The sequence below is a fragment of the Onychomys torridus genome, chromosome 2 (genome assembly GCF_903995425.1).
Source record: "Onychomys torridus chromosome 2, mOncTor1.1, whole genome shotgun sequence".
Lineage (NCBI taxonomy): Eukaryota > Metazoa > Chordata > Mammalia > Rodentia > Cricetidae > Onychomys > Onychomys torridus.
In genome coordinates, this window is record NC_050444.1 from 13,508,139 (window position 1) to 13,528,172 (window position 20,034).

General features: G+C 42.6%; 1 protein-coding gene across 3 annotated transcripts in view; it reads right to left on the minus strand.

Moving 5' to 3' along the window:
* The window catches only part of Esrp1 (epithelial splicing regulatory protein 1), a 47,178-nt gene that overhangs the window by 22,090 nt on the left and 5,054 nt on the right, over positions 1-20,034 (minus strand). For 2 of the 3 annotated variants that reach the window (XM_036179352.1, XM_036179350.1), the window contains exons 4-10: positions 19,118-19,232; positions 5,917-6,015; positions 5,764-5,818; positions 4,011-4,121; positions 3,777-3,909; positions 3,638-3,680; positions 313-614 (exon numbers count right to left, since the gene is read on the minus strand). In XM_036179352.1, the coding sequence (XP_036035245.1) occupies positions 313-614; positions 3,638-3,680; positions 3,777-3,909; positions 4,011-4,121; positions 5,764-5,818; positions 5,917-6,015; positions 19,118-19,232 (858 nt within the window). The remainder of the gene's footprint in view (positions 1-312; positions 615-3,637; positions 3,681-3,776; positions 3,910-4,010; positions 4,122-5,763; positions 5,819-5,916; positions 6,016-19,117; positions 19,233-20,034) is intronic. The other variant, XM_036179351.1, reaches the window with a different exon arrangement.

Genomic DNA, 20,034 nt, shown 5'->3' on the forward strand with positions numbered 1-20,034 from the left:
CTGGGGAAACATTTTAAAATCTAGGCATACTGCTAGATGTGGACTTTTGTGGTCATTTTATTCTTCATTTCACTAAGTACATTTCACATAGTGTTCCCTTAATATTATCTTCACAGTCCAATTCCAAACTCAAAAGTAAAGAGAATGGCCACAGGTACCAACCACCATGCCAGTTTTTAAATTTTTTTTATGAATTTCTTTCTTATGTCTATGTAATTTCTATTTAGGAACTTACTTAATATATGAATGCACACTACAACTTAATAAAATAAAAGTTAATGCAAAGGTCGAAGGAGACCCCGTGACACCAACCTGCTGAACTTCCGCTGCCGTGCTTCTGAAGAGTTCGATGTACCTTTTACCCAGCAAGTCCTTGTGCTTCCGCAGGGCGTTCTGAGCATACTCCTCACAAGCAAAGAGCACAAAAGCATCTCCTGTCGGTCTACCATCTGGATAGGTGACAAAGAGGATGCCTTCCTTTCCTCCAGTGATGGGGCAATGCTGTCCGAAGAAGGCTACCACCTCTTCCGCTGTGGCTGTGAAAGGGAGCCCCCGCATGCGGACAATGACTTGATTTTCCTTGGAGAGGAACTGGGCTACCTCATTGGAGGTCCCTAGAGAAAATGAGTATTAGAAAACAAAGGAGAAAGAGTTGTATACAACGAAATGTGGTAACTGATAAACTCCCAACAGCATGTGTATGTTGCAAGGAGTCAAACCCAGCACCTTACCCTATCAGGCATGCACTTTACCACCAAGCCACCACTGGGTTCTCTTTTTTTTAAGACAGGGACTCAGAATTCCCTTCCTGCGAATTTGAAACTCTTCTAAAGTGCCCCTCTTAACTTAGGAAGCTGCCCAGACAAACTGGAGTGTCCACCCATTCTTCTCACAGCCAGCCAGAAAAACCATCATGGCACTTACAGACACACAGGTCCTCGGTGGGGGTCAAGTTCAGCGCTAGAGTTCTTGCCTAATGAGTTCAATTTCCAACACACAAGTCCCAGGTCCTGAATCCCTAGGTCCCCTCTAAGCAAAACTATCTACCAGAACAGATTTTATTCAAGCTTAACACCTATGTCTTAGTTTCCACATCTGCTAAATGAACAACTCCATAAACTGTGAGAGTGAATTAGGTTAATAAAGCACATTGTGTCTATAATTTCCTCATTACCTTTAATTAAGAATCTTTTATAGAGAATACAAAAACCCATGTGCACAGTTCCAATATTTGCCAACTTCTGCCCCAACCACAGCATTTGTATTCCCCTGCATGGGGCAAGCACCGAAAGGCCCATCTGCAGACTCCCACCAACACCACTTGCTTCAACAGACAATGCTGATCACACCATGCACAGACAATGAAAGCCAGTTAACTCCCTGTCCCAGTTTGCAATGTGTTTGCCATCGAAGTCCAGGGCACAGGAAGAACCTAGCCACCCCAAATACATCAGCTACTCCCAAAATACTGCTGTGGAACTTCAGAAACCTAGTCAAAAGTAAAGCCTTCAACTCTGAAGTCTTACGATTTAGCCAACGAAAGTAGAACAGAAAAGAAACTAGAAAGAAGAACACTAGGAAGAAAGGAATACTTAGGTAGAAAACAAGTTGGACAGCTGAAAAGATTCACCAGTGCTCTATTATGTGAGATTCTGCATTTATGTGAAAGTCACCCTAGCATAATCTGACAGCTGGTCAAAAGTCTACTAAAAAGGCTTCAGTTCTTAGATTCAGCTCTCCTACTTTCAGAGACCCATCCTATAGAATAGTACATACAAACATATAAAACTTCACAACATACTTAAAAATTAAAAGTAAGCTCCAGGAGTTCAGTAGGGATGTGTAAAAACATGGTAAACAAGCCAGGCAGTGGCACAGTGGCACACACCTTTAATCCCAGCACATGGCAGGCAGAGGCGGGCAGATCTCTGGGTTTGAGGCCAGCCTGGTCTACAAAGCAAATTCCAGGGCAGCCAGGGCTCTGTTACACAGAGAAACCCTGTCTCAAAAAACCAAAAACCAAAACCAACCAACCAAACAAACCAAACCAAACCATTTGTGCTGTTTAGAATGTATTAAAAGAAACAAAGTTTTAACCCCACATGAGCCAAACAATAGAAGCTTACAAAGTAGATGTCTAAAAACCAGCTGAGCGGCTCATGCTTCTAATACAAACACTATGAGGCTAAGGAAGGGTGTGTGGAGTTTGAGGCTAGCTTGATCTACATCACAAGTTCCAGGTCAGCCTGGCTATGAACTAAAACCATCTGAAAAATCAAAAACGGCTAGATTGATGGCTCAGTTGTTAAAGAACACTATCTGCCCTTCCAGAGGACCTGGGTTCAGGGACCAGCACCCATGGGGTTCTTTAACTCCAGTTCAAGGGGCTCCAACACTCTCTGGCCTCCTCAGGCACCAAGTGCAAACATGGTGCATACACATGCAGGAAAAACACTCATACACACAAAATTAAAAATAAAAGGTCAATATTTTGTGCATCTTAAGATTTGTTTGTTTGTTCTCTCGAGACAGAGTTTCTCTGTGTAGTTTTGGTACCTGTCCTGGACCTTACTTTGTAGACCAGGCTGGCCTCGAACTCACAGAGATCCTCCTGGCTCTGCCTCCCGAATGCTGGGATTAAAGGCATGTGCTGTTGCCACCACCACCACCTGGCTGCATCTTAGGTTTTAAAGTTACTACTTAATCAAAAACTATATAGAGATGCTATTTGGGGATTAATATAAACAAAAGATGCTAAGTATGTGAATGTTCTAATAAGAAAAATTTGAAACTTAAACCGATTTAAAATCTCTTTATTCCTCTATTCTTTTTCTTTTTTTTTTTGGTTTTTTCAAGACAGGATTTCTCTGTGTAGCTTTGTGCCTTTCCTGGAACTTGCTATGGAGACCAGGCTGGCCTCGAACTCAGAGACCCACCTGGCTCTGCCTCCCAAGTGCTGGGATTAACGTCCTCTATTCTTATTTCTGTGAATACCACGTCTGAAAAAACTAGACTGGGACCTGGTGACCTCACAGCCCACCAAAAGGTGGAAGGAGAGAAAGAACCAAATCCATAAAATTATCCCCCCAATATAAGAAACTACCATGGTCCTTTCCAACAGTTCAGACACATTTTCTCAAGAACTACTCTCTCGGGCTGGAGAGATGGCTCAGAGGTTAAAAAACACTGGCTGTTCTTCCAGAAGTCCTGAGTTCAATTCCCAGCACCCATATGGTGGCTCACAACCATCTGTAATGAGACATGGCTCCCTCTTCTGGCCTGCAGGGATACATGCAAAGAGAACACTGTATACATAATAAATAAATAAATCTTTGACAAAAAAAAAAAAAAAAAAAAAAAGAACTACTCTTTATACGTAACTGAATATGACCTTTCACCTTTATATGGTCTCATTCTTAATGGCTACTTAACCACAGTGGATCGGCTCAGGCCTTAGGGCAAATGTTACAGTACATTAAATTCACCTGCAGTATTGGAAGTTTCTTCTCCCGATTTATAAACCAAGCCCCAAGTTTTACTAGGAAAGAACCATTTATAGTCACAGGAATCTACTCTTAGTGTGTGCACAAAACTTCAGGTCATCAATGAACTATGAACTACACAAAAAGCAGCTCACCTCCAGCAATTTTAAGAAAATCTTCACCTGTTGCTTTGTAAACCTAAGAAAATAAAGAGATGTTAAAATCATTTCTAAAGCAGCTATCACATGCTAACAGTCAAGTGGAGAGGTCAGGGCGCCGGGCTGTGACACATACCTCGATGTACCGGGTCCCCATGTGATGCTTGTGCCTCTGCAGTGCCAGGTCTCTGTGCTCCTCGCTTACAAACCTAACCAGTGCTTCTCCATTCCTCCGCCCCTGAGCATTTAGACAAAGTGCTGCACCTCCCCTTTGAAAAAAACAGAGCAGATGGCAGGTAGGAAAACAGTGAGGAGAAAGGACAGAAAAGCCTGTACTCCTTTGGAGTTGAGCAAAACAAAGAAAACCAACTTGGCGATATTGAGTCCTTTGAAGAACCGTGCAATGTCTTGATCCGAAGACTGCCAGGGCAAACCTCGTGCCCTCACCACCGTGTTGTCATCAATGAGTTCCATCTTGCTGCTGCGAAGGAAACACAACTTCATGTTGCCTCGTTAACGCAAGAAAAACTGCGTGGCGACATACGAGCTTCATTTGGGGATCAGACTGACTTGCAAACCCAACTTCCTCTGTACCCTTCAAACTTGTCTGGAGACAGTGCAAAGATTTTGTCATGGCACTAGAGAAATTATGTCTGTGTATGTCCAATCAGCCAGCTCATCCAGGAACCCATCCACCAGCTGAGCAGCTGCTTGCTTGCCATACATTCAGAAGCATCTCAGATCAATTTACAGGAAGCAACTTCTCTCAGCACCCTTACAGCCTGACCTAGAACGAAGGTTTCTTTGTCTTGGTTTTGTTGCTGTCTGGAGACAGCACTTCAATAAATCACCTTGGCTGACCTTGAACTTGAGAACTTCCTACCAGCCTTCCAAGTACTAAGATTCCTACCTTGAGCCGCCATTGTGAGGTTAATCGGGGGTGGGGCTTCAGTTGTTTTTCACATGTAGGAGTTAAATGCAGCTTGGCAGCAAGGATCAGAATAAAGCTACAATTAACCCACATTGGGAATGTGAGCAAGGGCATGTGGTCAGAGGACTATTTAAGTGTCTCCCTTAGGAAGCTGGAGGGCCAGGCAGCACAGGGTGTTTACAGAAACACGTGGGAGTCTCCACACCTTAGTGAGTCACTTGCAAACCACCCATTATTTTGACACCTTTTGATGGTCTTTCTCCTGTTCATATTTTCAGTAATCCTAGGACATTTTCCTACTGACTCACTTTCTCTACAACAAAATCAGTGCTAAAGTCTCTCCCCTGACAAGTTGTCAAAGTTTCTAAGCATCACCAGGTGCCAGACAATCTTAGGAGAGTGACTGACTACCATAATCAAGACACCTTTGAGCATAGAGATACCACTTCAGGCTTCTCCCTAGATGGCCACTGTGATAAAGCAGATACTGATAGTATATATCAGTAACTTACCCCATGAATATTAAGAACACCTTTAAAGATCCATTTGTTATTTACGTATATGTATGTGTGCCTACATGAATTTATGTGCACCACATGCCCTTGGAACTCTTGGAACCAAACTTGGGGTCTTCCGCAAGAGCAGTAAGAACTCTTAACTAATGAACCATCATGATCTTTCCAGTCCCCCCAGAACTTTCCCATCCAATGACTTTTCTTTAGAAAGGACAGACAGATATGAAGACTAAAGAATCACAAACAGAGCATGCACCTAAGCCAATTAAAGGAAGTAAGGATGCCAACACTTCACTACATTTTTCTTTTTCTTTTTCTTTTTTTTGGTTGTTGTTTTTGAGACGGGATGTAGTCCTGCCTGTCCTGGACCTCACTATGTAAACCAGGCTGGCCTCGGACTCAGAAATCCACCTGCCTCTACCTCTTTTTTTTTTTTTTTTTAACCCTGCTCTCCGCCTCTGCCTCTTGAGTGCTGGGATTAAAGGCGTGCATCACAACCACTCAGCACAAAATTTTAACCTCAACCTACAAGCTTGCTTTAAGTAATAGGTGACTTAACAATAAGAAATGGTAACTGGCAGGTTTAATAAAATTAGGAAAATCTATAAAGGGACTTAAATGTCATGCGCAAGAACAAATCAAAGGTTCAAATGAATAATAAGTACTCAACCACTCACCATGTGCCACTTTCAAATTTGTAGTTTACTCTCTCTGGATCTGAAAATCTGTGATCTAAAAATGAGAATATACAGTCATCATTCTCGCTACTAGACAACAAAGATTAAAGGGATCAAATCCCAGCACTATATAATCACTACAGTGATACTCACTATACGGCTCTGAGATCATTGCTAAAATTATGTTCCCCATGTCTTCCACTTGAGAGGCTCCGTATCGGGAGACAGAGTCATTCTTCTCGAAATTGAGACCTGTGGGACTAAGTTAAGGAAACACAGAGCGGCAAAGTCAGGAGGTAAGCTGAAAAGGGAAGTTCTTTAGAAAGCTTAGCATGGCTGTTTCTGAGCAGCCAGGACGACACCCAAAGTCCTGGTATCTCCCTCTCTGCCCTCTTGCAGCAAGTGTCCAAGTTAACCCGATCCCGGGGCATTACTAGTAAGGAGTTTGGTTTACTTAGGAAATAGCAAATGCATAAAAACTGTGCATCTAGTGTCAAGTGATAAAACAGCTAAGTTAATTAGAATCTTTTATCATTACACATACAAGGCAATGACCAGGTAACCTGAAGATATGGTTGTCAGCCCAGAACAGGAGGTATAACTTTTGCAATTCACACTTGACAACACTAGTGACATCATTTCCATGCTTTTACTCAGAACTTCCCTTCCAGAATACTTTTAAGAGCCCTAAGGGATACCATATCTTAATGGTAGTACATAAAATGCAAGTGCTTTCACAGCAAATTTGAGAAATAATTCAAGCACCTGGAAGGAGCAATGTCATGTGTGTTTTGACATGGTGACTTCACTATACTGCCCAGGCGGGTCAGGACTCCAGGACTCAAGCAATCCTCCCAATGTAACCTCAGAGTGTTGAGTGTAGGTAGACACCATGGCCAACCCTAATGCTCCCTGACCATGTCAGCATACTCTCTGGGTAAACCAGGGGTTGTCTTCCACATTTTGTGTTATGGATAAATCGCAATTATTTTTAAATATTGAAGTATTTTTGAGATTTGTATTACATTTTAATTATTTGTGTATGGTATTCAGTGTGTGGTAGAGCTTGTGCTGTAACCCACGTGTGACAATGAGGGCGGCTGTGAGGGTGATTCTCCCCTTTTACCATGTGGCTCCCAGGGACTGAACTTGGGTCTTACCTGCTGAGCCATCTCACTGGTCCAGAATACACTTTTAAAGATTTATTTACTTAATGTAGACTGGTGCTTTGCCTATATATACTCTGTGTGAAGGAGTCCGTTCTCCTGGAACTGGAGTTACAGACCAATGTGAGCTACCATGTGAGTGCTGGAAATTGTACTCAGGACCTCGGGAAGAGCAGCCAGTGCTCTTACCAGTGAGCCATCTCTCCAGCCCCTGCAGACTACATTTTTAACAGGAATCAAAGACAGTACCATGAGAATGTACCTATTCACTAGCATGAAGGGATGTATCTTTGTTGTGCGGAGTAGAGTGTTTACCTTATTCCAGACTGTTCCCTATCTGATATTTTTAAAAGCTTAAAAAGCATTTTTTAAAAATAAGAGGAAAAAAAGATAACATCCCTTATGGACTACTTAGGGAAAAGTAGATTACAAAATTCAACAACTCAGAGGCTAGTCAGTCAGTCAACCACAAGCATTTTTTCCACCTCTTTAAAGTCATTCCTGGCCCTCAGCTTCCCCTTTTCATGACTTAACCCACTAAACTCCAGATTACCTGTAAGCGGTGATAGCCTCAGCCTCTGGGCTTTGTGTGAAGATGGAGATAAAAAGGCGCAGAGCAGACATTTAATAACAGCATGCTCCCCTTCTTCAGACACCCCAATGCCTACTCTCAACCACGATGACCACAAATACCCCTAGGACTGAAAAAAACCTGGAAATTCTCATAGGACCGTCAGTATCAATGGCGGACAGTTTCGCCTCTACCTTTCCACTGTCTAGTGAGAAGATATGTGTGTGAAGGCCTAGAGAGTCAGTCCACTTTAAAGGCCATCATCTAGCCCTGCGTATTTGTGAATCCAAAAGCTGAGAAAGCTAGGAAGGACAGCTACCTATGTCCCAGGTGAGTCAGGAAAGACTATTGGGATCTTGAAAGAAGCAAGGAATGGAAACCAGCCCCACAGTACAAGTCCGGTGTCTCAGGCTCAGCACATGCCATGTATCGACCATATAGTTCTTTGATGGAAGGGCAGGGGTGGGGGGTTCTGAATACTGTGTGACTGGCAGCATCTTGTCCTCTACCCTCCAATTATGCTATCTAAACACACACACACACACACACACACACAGGCTATTCTATTCAACTTTTTCTTTTCAAGACAGGGTTTCTTGGTGTAGCCCTGGCTGTCCTGGAACTAGCTCTGTAGACCAGGCTGGCCTCTTAACTCAGAGATCCACCTGCCTCTGCCTCCCAAGGGCTGGGATTAAACAAAAGCATATGCCATCACTGCCTGGTCCTCTACTCAGTTTTTATCCATCATCATCTTTCTCTTCTATAATTGCTCAAATGAGTTCCATAAAACACCAATCTCTCATCATCTTTATTAGTTTAGCACAGAGGAACTGGCACCCAGCATGAAGACTTCCTTAGCTGCTCCAGGCCACAGCCAGTAACTCTGTCAGCTACTGTCCCCCGGGAAAACTGCTCTTCAATAGTTTTACACATTCCCTGAGTATGGACCTCACCTGAACCTCATTCACTTGTCCTTAAATTTAGCACTCTGGAGGGACATTGTAGCTGTGTCAGGGAAATGATGAAATGGTAATTGTTTCCACAGAGCTCACAGCTACAATTTGCTGTAGCCTAGAGTCCAGGGTGCTGAAGCTAAGGGTGCTGAGTTCCTTCCCAAGGTCTGCTTCGGACTACAGATGCTGGCATCGTAGGTACTTCCGAACAGAGCTGTGGGCTGTCAACAGGCTGGGGTAGGCCATCAAGGACCCTCACCACACACCCACTTTCACCATGTACACAGAGGCCCCCTGACAAGACATGGATTTATATTTTTTTTTGTTTCACATACAGGTTTGACATTTCCTTTCTGTTTTGTTTTGTTTGTTTGAGACAAGTCTCACTGTGTGGTTCTGGCTGGTCTGGAATGTGCCAGTAGACCTTGCTAGCCTTGACCTCTCCATGCCTCTGCTTCCTGAGTGCTGGGATTAAAAAGACATGAGCCACCATGTCCAAATAGGTTTGACACTTTCTAATTCTACTTCTAGTGATTTTAGTCTTCCTTTTCATATTATGATTAAGCAAATCAAATATATACCTATAAATAATTCTCTAGAAGCCAGGTGTGACTATGAGACCAGCTTGGTTTATACAGCAAGTTCCAGAATAGCTAGGACTACATAGAGACCCTGTCTTGAAAAAAAAAACACCTCTAGATACATGACCTATCAAATCATAATAGAATTATTTAAAGGATCCCCGCCAAAATATACATACCCACATAATATGCATATGTATGTATATATTTACACAAGTATAAAAAAGGCATTTAAAACACCATTTGTACCATCATCCACTTCCTTCACTTTTCACAACATTCCATCACCAGGTAGGAAAACAACACCCACAAAATGAAGAACTAGGATTTAGAGATGTTCCCCAACTCGGTTTCTCCATAGTTTAACAGGACTGGATTGTAATACAGCCACACTTTGCTGTACACACGTCCCTGCTCTAGGCTAAAAAGTTTGTTTAATTTGTTTACTTTGAGCAATACTTTGAGAAAAATAATTGAATTTATAGGAGTAAGTCAAGGAGATAGATCAAAAGTAAAAATGCAAAGTCTCCTTTCTGTGTTGAAATGGATTTGTAACTAAAGAATCACTTTACTAAATTCTCATTTTTAATTAAGACTATGTCAGGCTGTAGAGATGGCTCAGTGGTAAGGAACACATAGTGCTCTTCATGAGGATCTGAGTTCGAATCCCAGCACCCACCCATGTCAAGTGTCTTACAACTGTCTGTTATTACAACTCCTCACATCTCTGATCTCCATAGGCACTTGCATCATGTGCACATACCTCCTATACACGTAATTAAAATAATAAAAATAAATCTTAAAAAAAAATGTCACTGGCCTTTGGCTAATATGTTTCTATATAATATATCCTACCATATTTTCCTTGTGCCACCAAAAACCAGCAGCTAACAGTCATAAAACTTTTACAAGTCACTGGACCTGCTACATGCCCAAATCACCTCTTTACACACATGTGTGGACACATACACACTGTTTAAATCTGCTCAATCCGTTTCCTTACCAGAGCGGAAACACAAATAATAAAGGGAGGTCTTCTGTCTTCTTGTTTTTTGTACATGCTAGGAAATGTACTGCTGGTGAGTTAGATACCTGGCCCTAGGTGAGTTTATCTTTTGATGATTGGTTTTTATTTTTTATGTGCATTGGTGTTTTGCTTACATGTGTATCTGTGTGAGGGTGTCAGCTCTCCCTGAACTGGAGTTACAGATGGTTGTGAGCTGTCATTTGAGTGCTGGGAATTGAATCTGGGTCGTCTGTAAGAGCAGCCAGGGCTCTTAACCGATGAACCATCTCTCTAGCTTTGGGGCTGTTTCTAATGTTTTAGCACCAACACTTTCTTCCATCAAAGCCTATTATATTTTGAATTACTGCTTGGCATCTGATCTCGAGAGAAGAGGAGATGAGCCTGTGCCTCCTGGTTTCCTGCAGAACTAGTCCCATCAGTTACTCACGGAGCCCTCAGGCAGCCTCCACAGCACAGACAGGCTCAGCCAGCTTTACAACCAGAAATGCCAGGAGGGGATAGAGTCCGGCCTAGGGCAGTGGGAACAAAAGCCTACCTCTTAAGCTGTCCCAGCAGCAGGAGCCTTCCTTTATCACCTTTGGTGAAATGGCCGAAGGTCTAGCCCGTCAAGCCACGTATACTAGCTTACTAAACTCACGACGCCTTTCCTGACTGCCAGGATACAGACACTTGCAGTGCATTTACTTTCCACATGTAAACATCAAACATCTTTCTCACACTACACCTTTAGTTTGTATGTAAGACTATCACACATAAAACAGCATACGTTTACAAATCTCAGAATTACAGCCCAGTAGAAATTCTGTATCAAAGCCCTCATCGAAAGACCTCCTATTCATCATCATCCTTACCTCCTATTGTGTTTATAGCATGACACAAATACTATGTTGCCAGACCTATTACAACACCTGTGCTACGCACAGAGGAAAACAAACAGGGCGCACGCTGAGGGCTGCACCGAGAACCAACATTTCCAGTGCAGGAAGGAGCTGAAGGACAAAGTAACAAGTGTTGTGTAGGCTTTTAAAAACAGAATGCAGGGCTGCAGAGATGGCTCTGAGCAGAGTTTGATTCCCAGCTCCCACATCGAGGCTCAACCCGCCCCCAGATCTCCACCCCCCACACAAAATAGATGCTATATAACAAGTTGGAGCATTTGGGGGGGCACAGGAGGATCATAAGGTCTTCCTCCACTATATGGCAAGTTTGAGGGCAGCTGGGACTACCAGAGACTCTCTCACACACAACTAAAAGAATACTTGCTAAGGCCATGCTGGCCCAGGCCTTTAATCCCAGTACCGGGAAGCAGAGGCAGGTGGATCTCTGAGTTAGAGGCCAGCCTGGTCTACAGAGCTAGTTCCAGGACAGCCAGGGCTACACAGAGAAACCCTGTTTCAAAAAAGCAAAAACAAACAAACAAAAAGGATACCACTGCAAAGTACAAGTAGGAGCCACAACAGTAAACTTTCTTACACCGGAATACGCTGGGAAAAGAATTTAAAGTCTTAGTTTAACTCCAATCACTCTTTTCTAGGAGGGGAAAGATCCCTACCTAACAAATCGGACTTCCTACAGGTATTAGTTAATGAAGGACCAAGTAATGGAATTTCAAACAAATCTGATGAGTCAGATACAGCACAGAAGCGGTCGGATGTAGGTAGGCACTAGCCACAGAAATGAATGTGGCAGCGCACGCCTGTAACCTTGGCTGCTTGGAAGGCTAAGAGGGCAGGCTCATGAGTCTGAAGCTCCCTAGCACCACAGTGGAATAGCAACTCAAAAACCACACAAGAAAAACAAGACAAAAGAAAACAGGCATATTTAGGAGTTGGAGGGTATGAATAGTGGTACAGTGCTTGCCTGGTCTATACAAGACTGGGTCTAGTCCCCAGCATTGCAACAACCAGAACACAAAACATTTTTTTTTGTTTCATTTTGTTTTGTTTTAGCTAGTTATCTCATTCTATAGCCCAGGTTACCCCAGAACAAACTATCTAGACCAGGCTGGCCACAGATCCTCAGTGACCCACTGGAACCTGACAGAAAGGTATTTATATGGAGTAAGCAAATTAGGGAGAGACTCTGTGAAACCAAAACCAGGCCTTTTTTTTTTTTTTTTTTTTTTTTTTTGGAGGGGGCGTGTTTCAAGACAGGGGCTTTGGAGCCTGTCCTGGAACTCACTCTAGCCCAGGCTGGCCTCGAACTCACAGAGATCCACCCGCCTCTTCCTCTGAGTGCTGGGATTAAAGGTGTGCCCATGACCCTTCTTTTAAATTTTCCTTCATTCCTGAATGCACTTAGGTTAGATCAAATCCACCCTCATGTTAACCCACCCCTCTTAACTCCTTGTGTCCCCCAGTCCCCTTCCCAACTTCATGTTCTCTGTTTCTCTCACAGTACACATATGTACTCTCCATCTCCTATGTGTGTGTTTGTATATATGTATATGTATATAAAAAAACCTATGGGTCCAATTAATGCTGTTAAGAGCCTTCTAAAACAACATTTATCTGAGAATTCTCAAACTAAGGTTGTTTGTTTTTGTTTTGAGACAAGATTTCATCTCCATTTGACTACGTAGCTGAGTATGACCCTGAACTCCTGGCTTCCCTGCCTCCACTTCTCTTGTGCTGGAATTACTGATGTGCATCACTACATAAACATCTGGCATATACAGGACTAGCAACAGACTTTAGGTATCAAACCCAGGGTTTCCTAGGTGCTAGACAATCATTCTACCAAATGAACTACATCAGAAACAAAATATACTTCTAGAATTGGTAAGTTACACCAACTGGGGCAAACAGTTATGCTAGTGCTCCACTCACGACCACAAGCCAATGTATTGGCTAACTTGGCTGACACTGTGCCAACATGACGCCAAAAATTAATTCCTTCCCTCTCCAGCTAACAAAGTCAACTACCAGAGTACACCTTAACTGCACACTTGATCCTTTCGTTCATTTTCATATAAAGAGGTACCTATAAGGAAAAGTTAGAGCTCTTTCCTCCATCTTTTAAGTTGGGTAGGGGTTTGTGGTAATTATAAAAGCCCTGTTCTATTAATCATAAAAATATCATGCAAAATTGAGCCATAAGCTGGGCAGTGGTGGCATACACCTTTAATTCCAGCACTTAGGAGGCAGAGACAGACAGATCTCTATGAATTGGAGGCTAGCCTGGTCTACACAGTGAGTTCCATGACAGCCAATGCTACACAGTGAAACCCTGTCTCAAAAAAACCAAAACCAACCAAACAAAAAGTCATAATCACACAGTATTTACAAAAGGAACAAACAAGTTAACACAGCCATTTACCTGAACACGTCTTGGAACACGTTCTGTAGACCAAGCTGGCTTAGAACTCACAGAGATCCGCCTGCCTCTGTCTCCCTAGTGCTGGGATTAAAGGTGTGCACCACCATAGCCTGGCCAGCTATTTTAGCAAATGAATAAAAATCATTTCTACAAATAGCTCTGTAATCAAAATACCAATAGGAAGTAGCCAGTATTAGTTTCTCCGAAGGATCTAATATAATTTCTTAAAAATTTTTTTTTTTTTAAAAATTAAGCACCACACTATCATCACCCTTTCCTACCTCACCTGATTAAATACATTGCAGTTCATCTGATAGATAAGGCCTTTCCAGACACCATCGTCTAACTCACAAATGGCTAGCACACCTACAGCTGGAATTACTCTGGACACCTAAAACAAAGCTAGAAACAGCTTCAGAGCAAACACAAAATCCTGAGGGGAAGTGCTGAAGGACCAGAGCTATATCACAAAATCCCTGACCCTGCCTTTTCTCAAAGCAGCCATCCTTTCCATTTACACAGACTGACAGGGTCCACAGAACTTTTGGGAACATCCAACATAGAGAGAGGCAAGTTTAGGTCCCACAAGGGAAAATCTACAGAGTGGCTGCCCTTTCAAGACCCAGTTACAAGACATCAATACTTAAGATTCTTTTTCCACTAAAGAATAATAATGCTGGGGGCCGGGGCCGGGGCCGGGGCCGGAGCACGGGCAGGTGCTGGGGCAGGGGCCGGGGCCGGGGCACGGGCCGGTGCCGGGGCAGGGGGCAGGGGTTGGAGCAGGGGCTGGGGTTGGAGCAGGGGCTGGGGTTGGAGCAGGGGCTGGAGCAGGGGCAGGGGCCGGAGCACGGGCCGGTGCTGGGGCAGGGGTTGGGGTTGGAGCAGGGGCCGGGGTTGGAGCAGGGGCTGGGGCAGAGGCAAGGGCTAAGTGGTGATATAAATGTACAGCAAAAGACAGCATTCTCATTTTATTTCACCTTCCGTAAATACCTTGAAAAACCACACATTCAAGTTCTACATTCTTTTTTAAACTCAGTCTCTTTATTTTCTTTACCTCCCCCCCCAAAAAAAAGTGTTAACCACAAAACTGCATGGAGATAAAAGTCATAGCTGTACTATGTACAACCCAGCAATCACAATTCTCGGTACTTAGCCCAAATGAATTAAAAATTTATGTCTACCTACAATTGGTGTATTAAGCTTGTCACAACTGGGAATCAACGAAGTTTTTGGAAACAAAGTATCAAACCATGGAAATCCATGCAAGCACCTTAAACATGTCTTGTTGGGTTTAAAAACAATGTGAAGACTATTGCTATTTTATTTTGACTAAAAGACATCCTGGTAAAGTTGAAAGCACAGGGACATTAAAATATTTAGAGAGGAAAGAACAGGTGAAGAGTTGGGTCGAAGAACATGAAGCCTTCTCTAGTTCTCCAGTACTAGGTTCCCTGATGTCACATGGTGGGAAAATCATTATATACCTTCAAAAACTCAAGAATGTCCAACAAAAGTGACCGCTAATGTAAACTGATGACGTGTCAAAGGAGGTTCAGTGGGGTTTTTTGTTGTTGTTGTTGTTGCCTGTTTGTTTTTTGAGACATGCTTTCTCTGTGAAACAGTCCTGGCTGTCTAGGAACTCACTCAGGCTAACCTCAAACTCAGAGAGATACCCTTGCCTTTGCCTCTCAAGTGCTGGGGTTAAAGGCGTGCACTACCACCACCCAGCTAGGAGGTTCAGTTTTTTGTAATAATTTATTTAACTTTATTTTATGTGCATTGGTGTGAAGGTATCAGGTCCCCTGGAACTGGAGTTAAAGACAGTTGTGAGCTGGCATGGGGCTGCCGGGAATTAAATGCAGGTCCAATGGAAGAACCACCACCAGTGCTCTTAACCACTGAGCTCTCTCTCCAGACACTAAGAAGTTCAGTTTTAACAAATCTGTGTGCATGTGCCACAGTGAGGAGAGGGTGGGGGATCATCAGCAAGAACTGATGTAGGACTGCCTAAGTTCCAAACAAGCCTAAACTGTATAGCAAGTCCCCATTCCAAACTGAAACAAAAACAAAACAGTACCAGGAATTTACCTTTTAATTGGATATAAAGTGAATACCCCCAACACAGTACCATTGCCACTGACATTGCAAACAAATCCACATTTCTACACATGCATTAAAAACAACAACGAAACACACCAGCTGGCCAGGGCGGTGCATACCTATAATCCCAGTACTTACAGAGGTGGAGGCAGGAAGACCAGCACTTCAAGATCATCCTTAATGACATAGCAAGTTCTAGGTCAGCTTGGGCTACATGACTGTCTCAAATGACTAATATTTAAAACTGTGAATTAGGAAAAATGTAAAAAGTGTGTCAACCTACACACTCAGGCTACTAGTGGGACAGAGAAGGTTACAAGAGCCAAGACAGTCACTGGAAAAAACCATCAAATACATGTAATGGCTATCTTCACATCTCCACCTTTAGGACCATTTCCACATTAACAGGGACAGTGTTTAGTGGTTCAAAAGAACACAGCTCTTCGGCTCAGACATGCTGGGACTCAGACATGCTGGGACAGATGTACACAGCTGATACTAAGTTTCCTCTGACCTCAGAAGTTGGTTTGGCAGCCCGAGTCAGGCAAATTACCTATTTCTCTGAATAAAAAGTTAGATTAATTAATCACAGCAGGAATGAAAAACAAAAACTATTGCTAAGAAAAATTAATAGCATTTCTAAAATGTTGGGGTGGGGGCGGAATACAAACATTAATCAAAACATTTAATGTTAGAATCCATTTTTTTTTTTTTTTTTTTAAAAAGACAGGCTCTCAAATAGCTCAGGCTGGCCTGGAATTTGCTAAATCACTGAGGATAACCTTGAACAGCTGATCCTCCTGCCTCTACCTGACAAGTGCTGGGATTACAGGTGTGACCCAACCCAGAGCTCCATCTGCAGTAGGCACTCTACCAACTGAGCTACACCTCAGCCTCTAAACAAATTGTATTTAAGAAAGAGAAGAAAATCCTGTCTTTGTTTTTAATCAACTGCATTGCTAAACAGCCATGAATTCTACTTCCAATGCCAAGAACAATGCATGTAAGGAGGAAGTTCAGCTTGACTTAGTCACAATTTATCCATTTACTATAGACAAATATTTCTGAGCTTTATCACTATTGCACTTGAAAAAGAACTGCCAACATATGCTTACAGAAGTAGGGTCAGGCTGGAGAGCTGGCTCAGCGGTTAAGAGCACTGGCCGCTCTTCCAGAAGACCTGGGTTCAATTCCCAGTACCCATATGGCAGCTCACAACAGTCTATAACTCCAGTTCTAAGGAATCTGACATTCTCACACCCATGCATAAAGATAAATTATTTTTTTTAAAAAAGAAAAATTAAATGGAAAAGTTAAAAATAAATAAATACATTTTTAAAAAAAAGTAGTAGTAGAGTCAGTGGGAACAGTAGACAAAACCACAGGCATATTATGCTGCACCCCCACCCCCAAAGGTCAGCAACTAAAATATAGCCCAGAGCAGGGAATCAACCCAAGTAACATTCTTTAAAGGCCACCAAAGCCTCAACCTTACATATGCAAAGACAGCTGGAAGAAAGGGGTGGGAGATTATGTTTTATCAAGAGAAGATTTCTGAGAAAAAGAAAAATGCCTACACAGAGGACCTCATGCATACAGCAATGGACATTTTACCAACATGATGAGAATACCACCAGGTAAAGGTTTTATTTTGGGGAGTGGAGGCAGAACCCAGGGCGGGCCTCTACGTGCTCTACCACTGAGCTATATCCAGCCTTAATTTTTTTCTAGCTACTTTTATTTTCTATTTTATAGAAATTTTTTATTTGCATCAGATAGTTTAGCATTTTGCTAGCACTGAATTGTATGTGTATATTTGTACCCTAACTCCCATGGTGACTATGGAGATAGGATCTTCAGAGAGTAAAAAAACTGTATGATCTTGTTAAGACTGAACAAGAGTGGCAGTGCACGCCTTTCATCCCAGCACTCAGGAGGCAGGCAGAGCCAGGAGGATCTCTGTGAGTTCAAGGCCAGCCTGGTCTATAAATCAATTTCCAGGACAGCCAGGGCTGTTACACAGAGAAACCCTGGGGGGAGTGTGGGTGGGGAGGGAATGAGGTTTTAGTTATTGAAAACAATCAGAAAGTTTAAGCAATGTACAGTTTGAGAGGTGCACTCCTGAAATCCCAGCACTCGGAGGCGGAGGTGGAGGGAGAAAAAGGAAGGAGGATGACAATAAGTACCAGCAGCCTCATAATCTGAAAATAACCTCAACTGGACTTCAGGAGGATGCTCCAAGCTGCTCATTAAAAAAAAAATAAATCAGCATGTCTATTAATATTTTAAAAAAGATTTTCAAATTTATTTGTTTTATGTATACGTGTAATGTCTGCAATATATATGCATACCTTGTAGGTGCCTGGACCCACAGAGGCCAGAAGAGGGTGTCTAATCCCCTGAACCTAGAGTTCCAGAAGGTCGTGAGCCACCCCATGTGGATGCTCAGAACTCAAGCAAGAGCTCTTGAAAGTGCAGAGCCATCTCTCTAGCACCCCACAACCCTGAAAGTGGCTTTCAAGGACCACCTAACCCAATTCTCAGCCTCCCTCAGATAGAGTAATACATGACTAGTTATTAGCACATTAAGAAGATTCCAGATCCAAGACAATGGGTCATTCATGCTATAAGATTTCTAAAGCATTGAAACTTAATTTAACAATATGTAAAGTGTTCAATAAACTTAGTTTTGTAGCCAGATGGCATACACCTTTATCTCAGAACCTGAGGGGACAGAAAAAGATGGATCTCTGATCTACATAGTGAGTTTTAGGGCAGCCAGAACTACTTAGTGAAATCCTGTCTTGAAAATAAATAAAAAAAAACCCACTATATTTGTAAGTAAATACTTTGGGAACAATCCATTCCCCTCCTTTAATTGTTTGAGAGTCTCACCATGTATCTCTAGCTGGCTTCAAACTCACAGGTACACCTGCCTCTGCCTCCTGAGTGTTGGGATTAAAGGTGTGTGCCACATCTGGATTAGTCCGTTTTATCATGCACCCAAATGTCTTACTACGATCACAAGATCTGGCTGGCATATATTTGAAACAGGTAAAGTCTAAAGGACACCCACTACCTCAAAACAAAATCATATCTACTGTAAAGAAGCCAAACAGACCCCAGACCAAAGCAATCAAGCCCAAGTGGCTTCAGAATCTCTAGACAGTGCGAAGTCTACCTATTTTATCTAATCCGTCATGTATCTTTGTGTGTATATCTTTACACACACACATCCCTATATATGATACACTCACAGATTTATTATCAGAAATGCAACCACCTCGTATAAACTTGGAAACCGTGTAACTGCTCACTTTCGGTCATGACCACGCTAAAAGAAGACTATAGTTTATTTTGTTACTTCCTCCTGGCACACACAGTATATTGACTCAGTTTGGACAGGAACAATTTTATCCACACACTGACAAAGTTTAACTAATTTTCCTTGAGCCAGGTGCGGTGGTTAATGCCTTCAAGGGGGAGCCATGAGGCAGGAGGACGCCACATGCTCAAAGGCAGCCTCCCTTCAGGCCATAACAAGACTTTACTCCAAAATGTAAAAAAAAAAAAAAAAAATAACAAAAAAAGGAAAGCGTGGGGTAGGGGTATAAAGTTTTAACCACTTTAAAGGATACTCTCTGCCATTGCCGCTACATCCAGCTTGTCGATATCAGGTGAGCCAGGGCAACATTTCTTGAATTCTTTTCGAAGATCAAAAAAGGAATAGAAGCATTCAGGTAGTAATACATTCTGAGGAGGATAAGGCAGAGGCTGTTAACTAGGTGAATCTGGTCCACATTTCTCTAATAACTAGGAACCTAACAATGGAACAGAGTACATTTACCACCAATTTTAGAAATACAAAATTCAGTGTGGAGCAGCTCCATTTTTAATGCTTGATCACAATACTGAATTAAATCCTGCAGCAATTTCACAAAGTCACCTCACTGTACTGGAATCGCAACATCAGTGTTACAATCCACTGTGCCTTCCAATCAAACCATTTTTGTTTTTCTCGTTTTGTTTTGGAGCCAGGGTTTCTCTGTGTAGCTTTGGCTGTCTTGGAACTCACTCTGTAGCCCAGGCTGGCCTCTAACTCACAGAAACCCGCCTGCCTCTGTCTCCTGAGTACTGGGATTAAAGGCATGCTCCACCACAAACCATCTTTTAAAATTTTAATTTAGTTATATGTGCTTATGTGTATTTGCCTGCATGTGCACCAGATGTGTGGGCTCTCACGAAGGTCAGAGGAGGTTGTCAGAACCTCTTGAGACAGGAGCTGCAGGAACTGATGGTCAGATGTGAGGGTCAGCAACTGAACAGATCCCCGCTGAGCACTGACCCACTCTCCACCCCATCAAACCCTTTCTGAAGCTATGACCTATGTGCACTATGCTGCTGTTGTCTTGCAGGTCACAGTAGACTTTTTCTAGCTGTTAGCATTTTGGACCAGCTGTGTTTTCAGGTATCATTTTTTTCCCAGATAAATGTAGACTAAGATAAAGTGGTAAGATTGTAAGTAGTTCTAACTACTGTTGAGTCCCAGCAATAC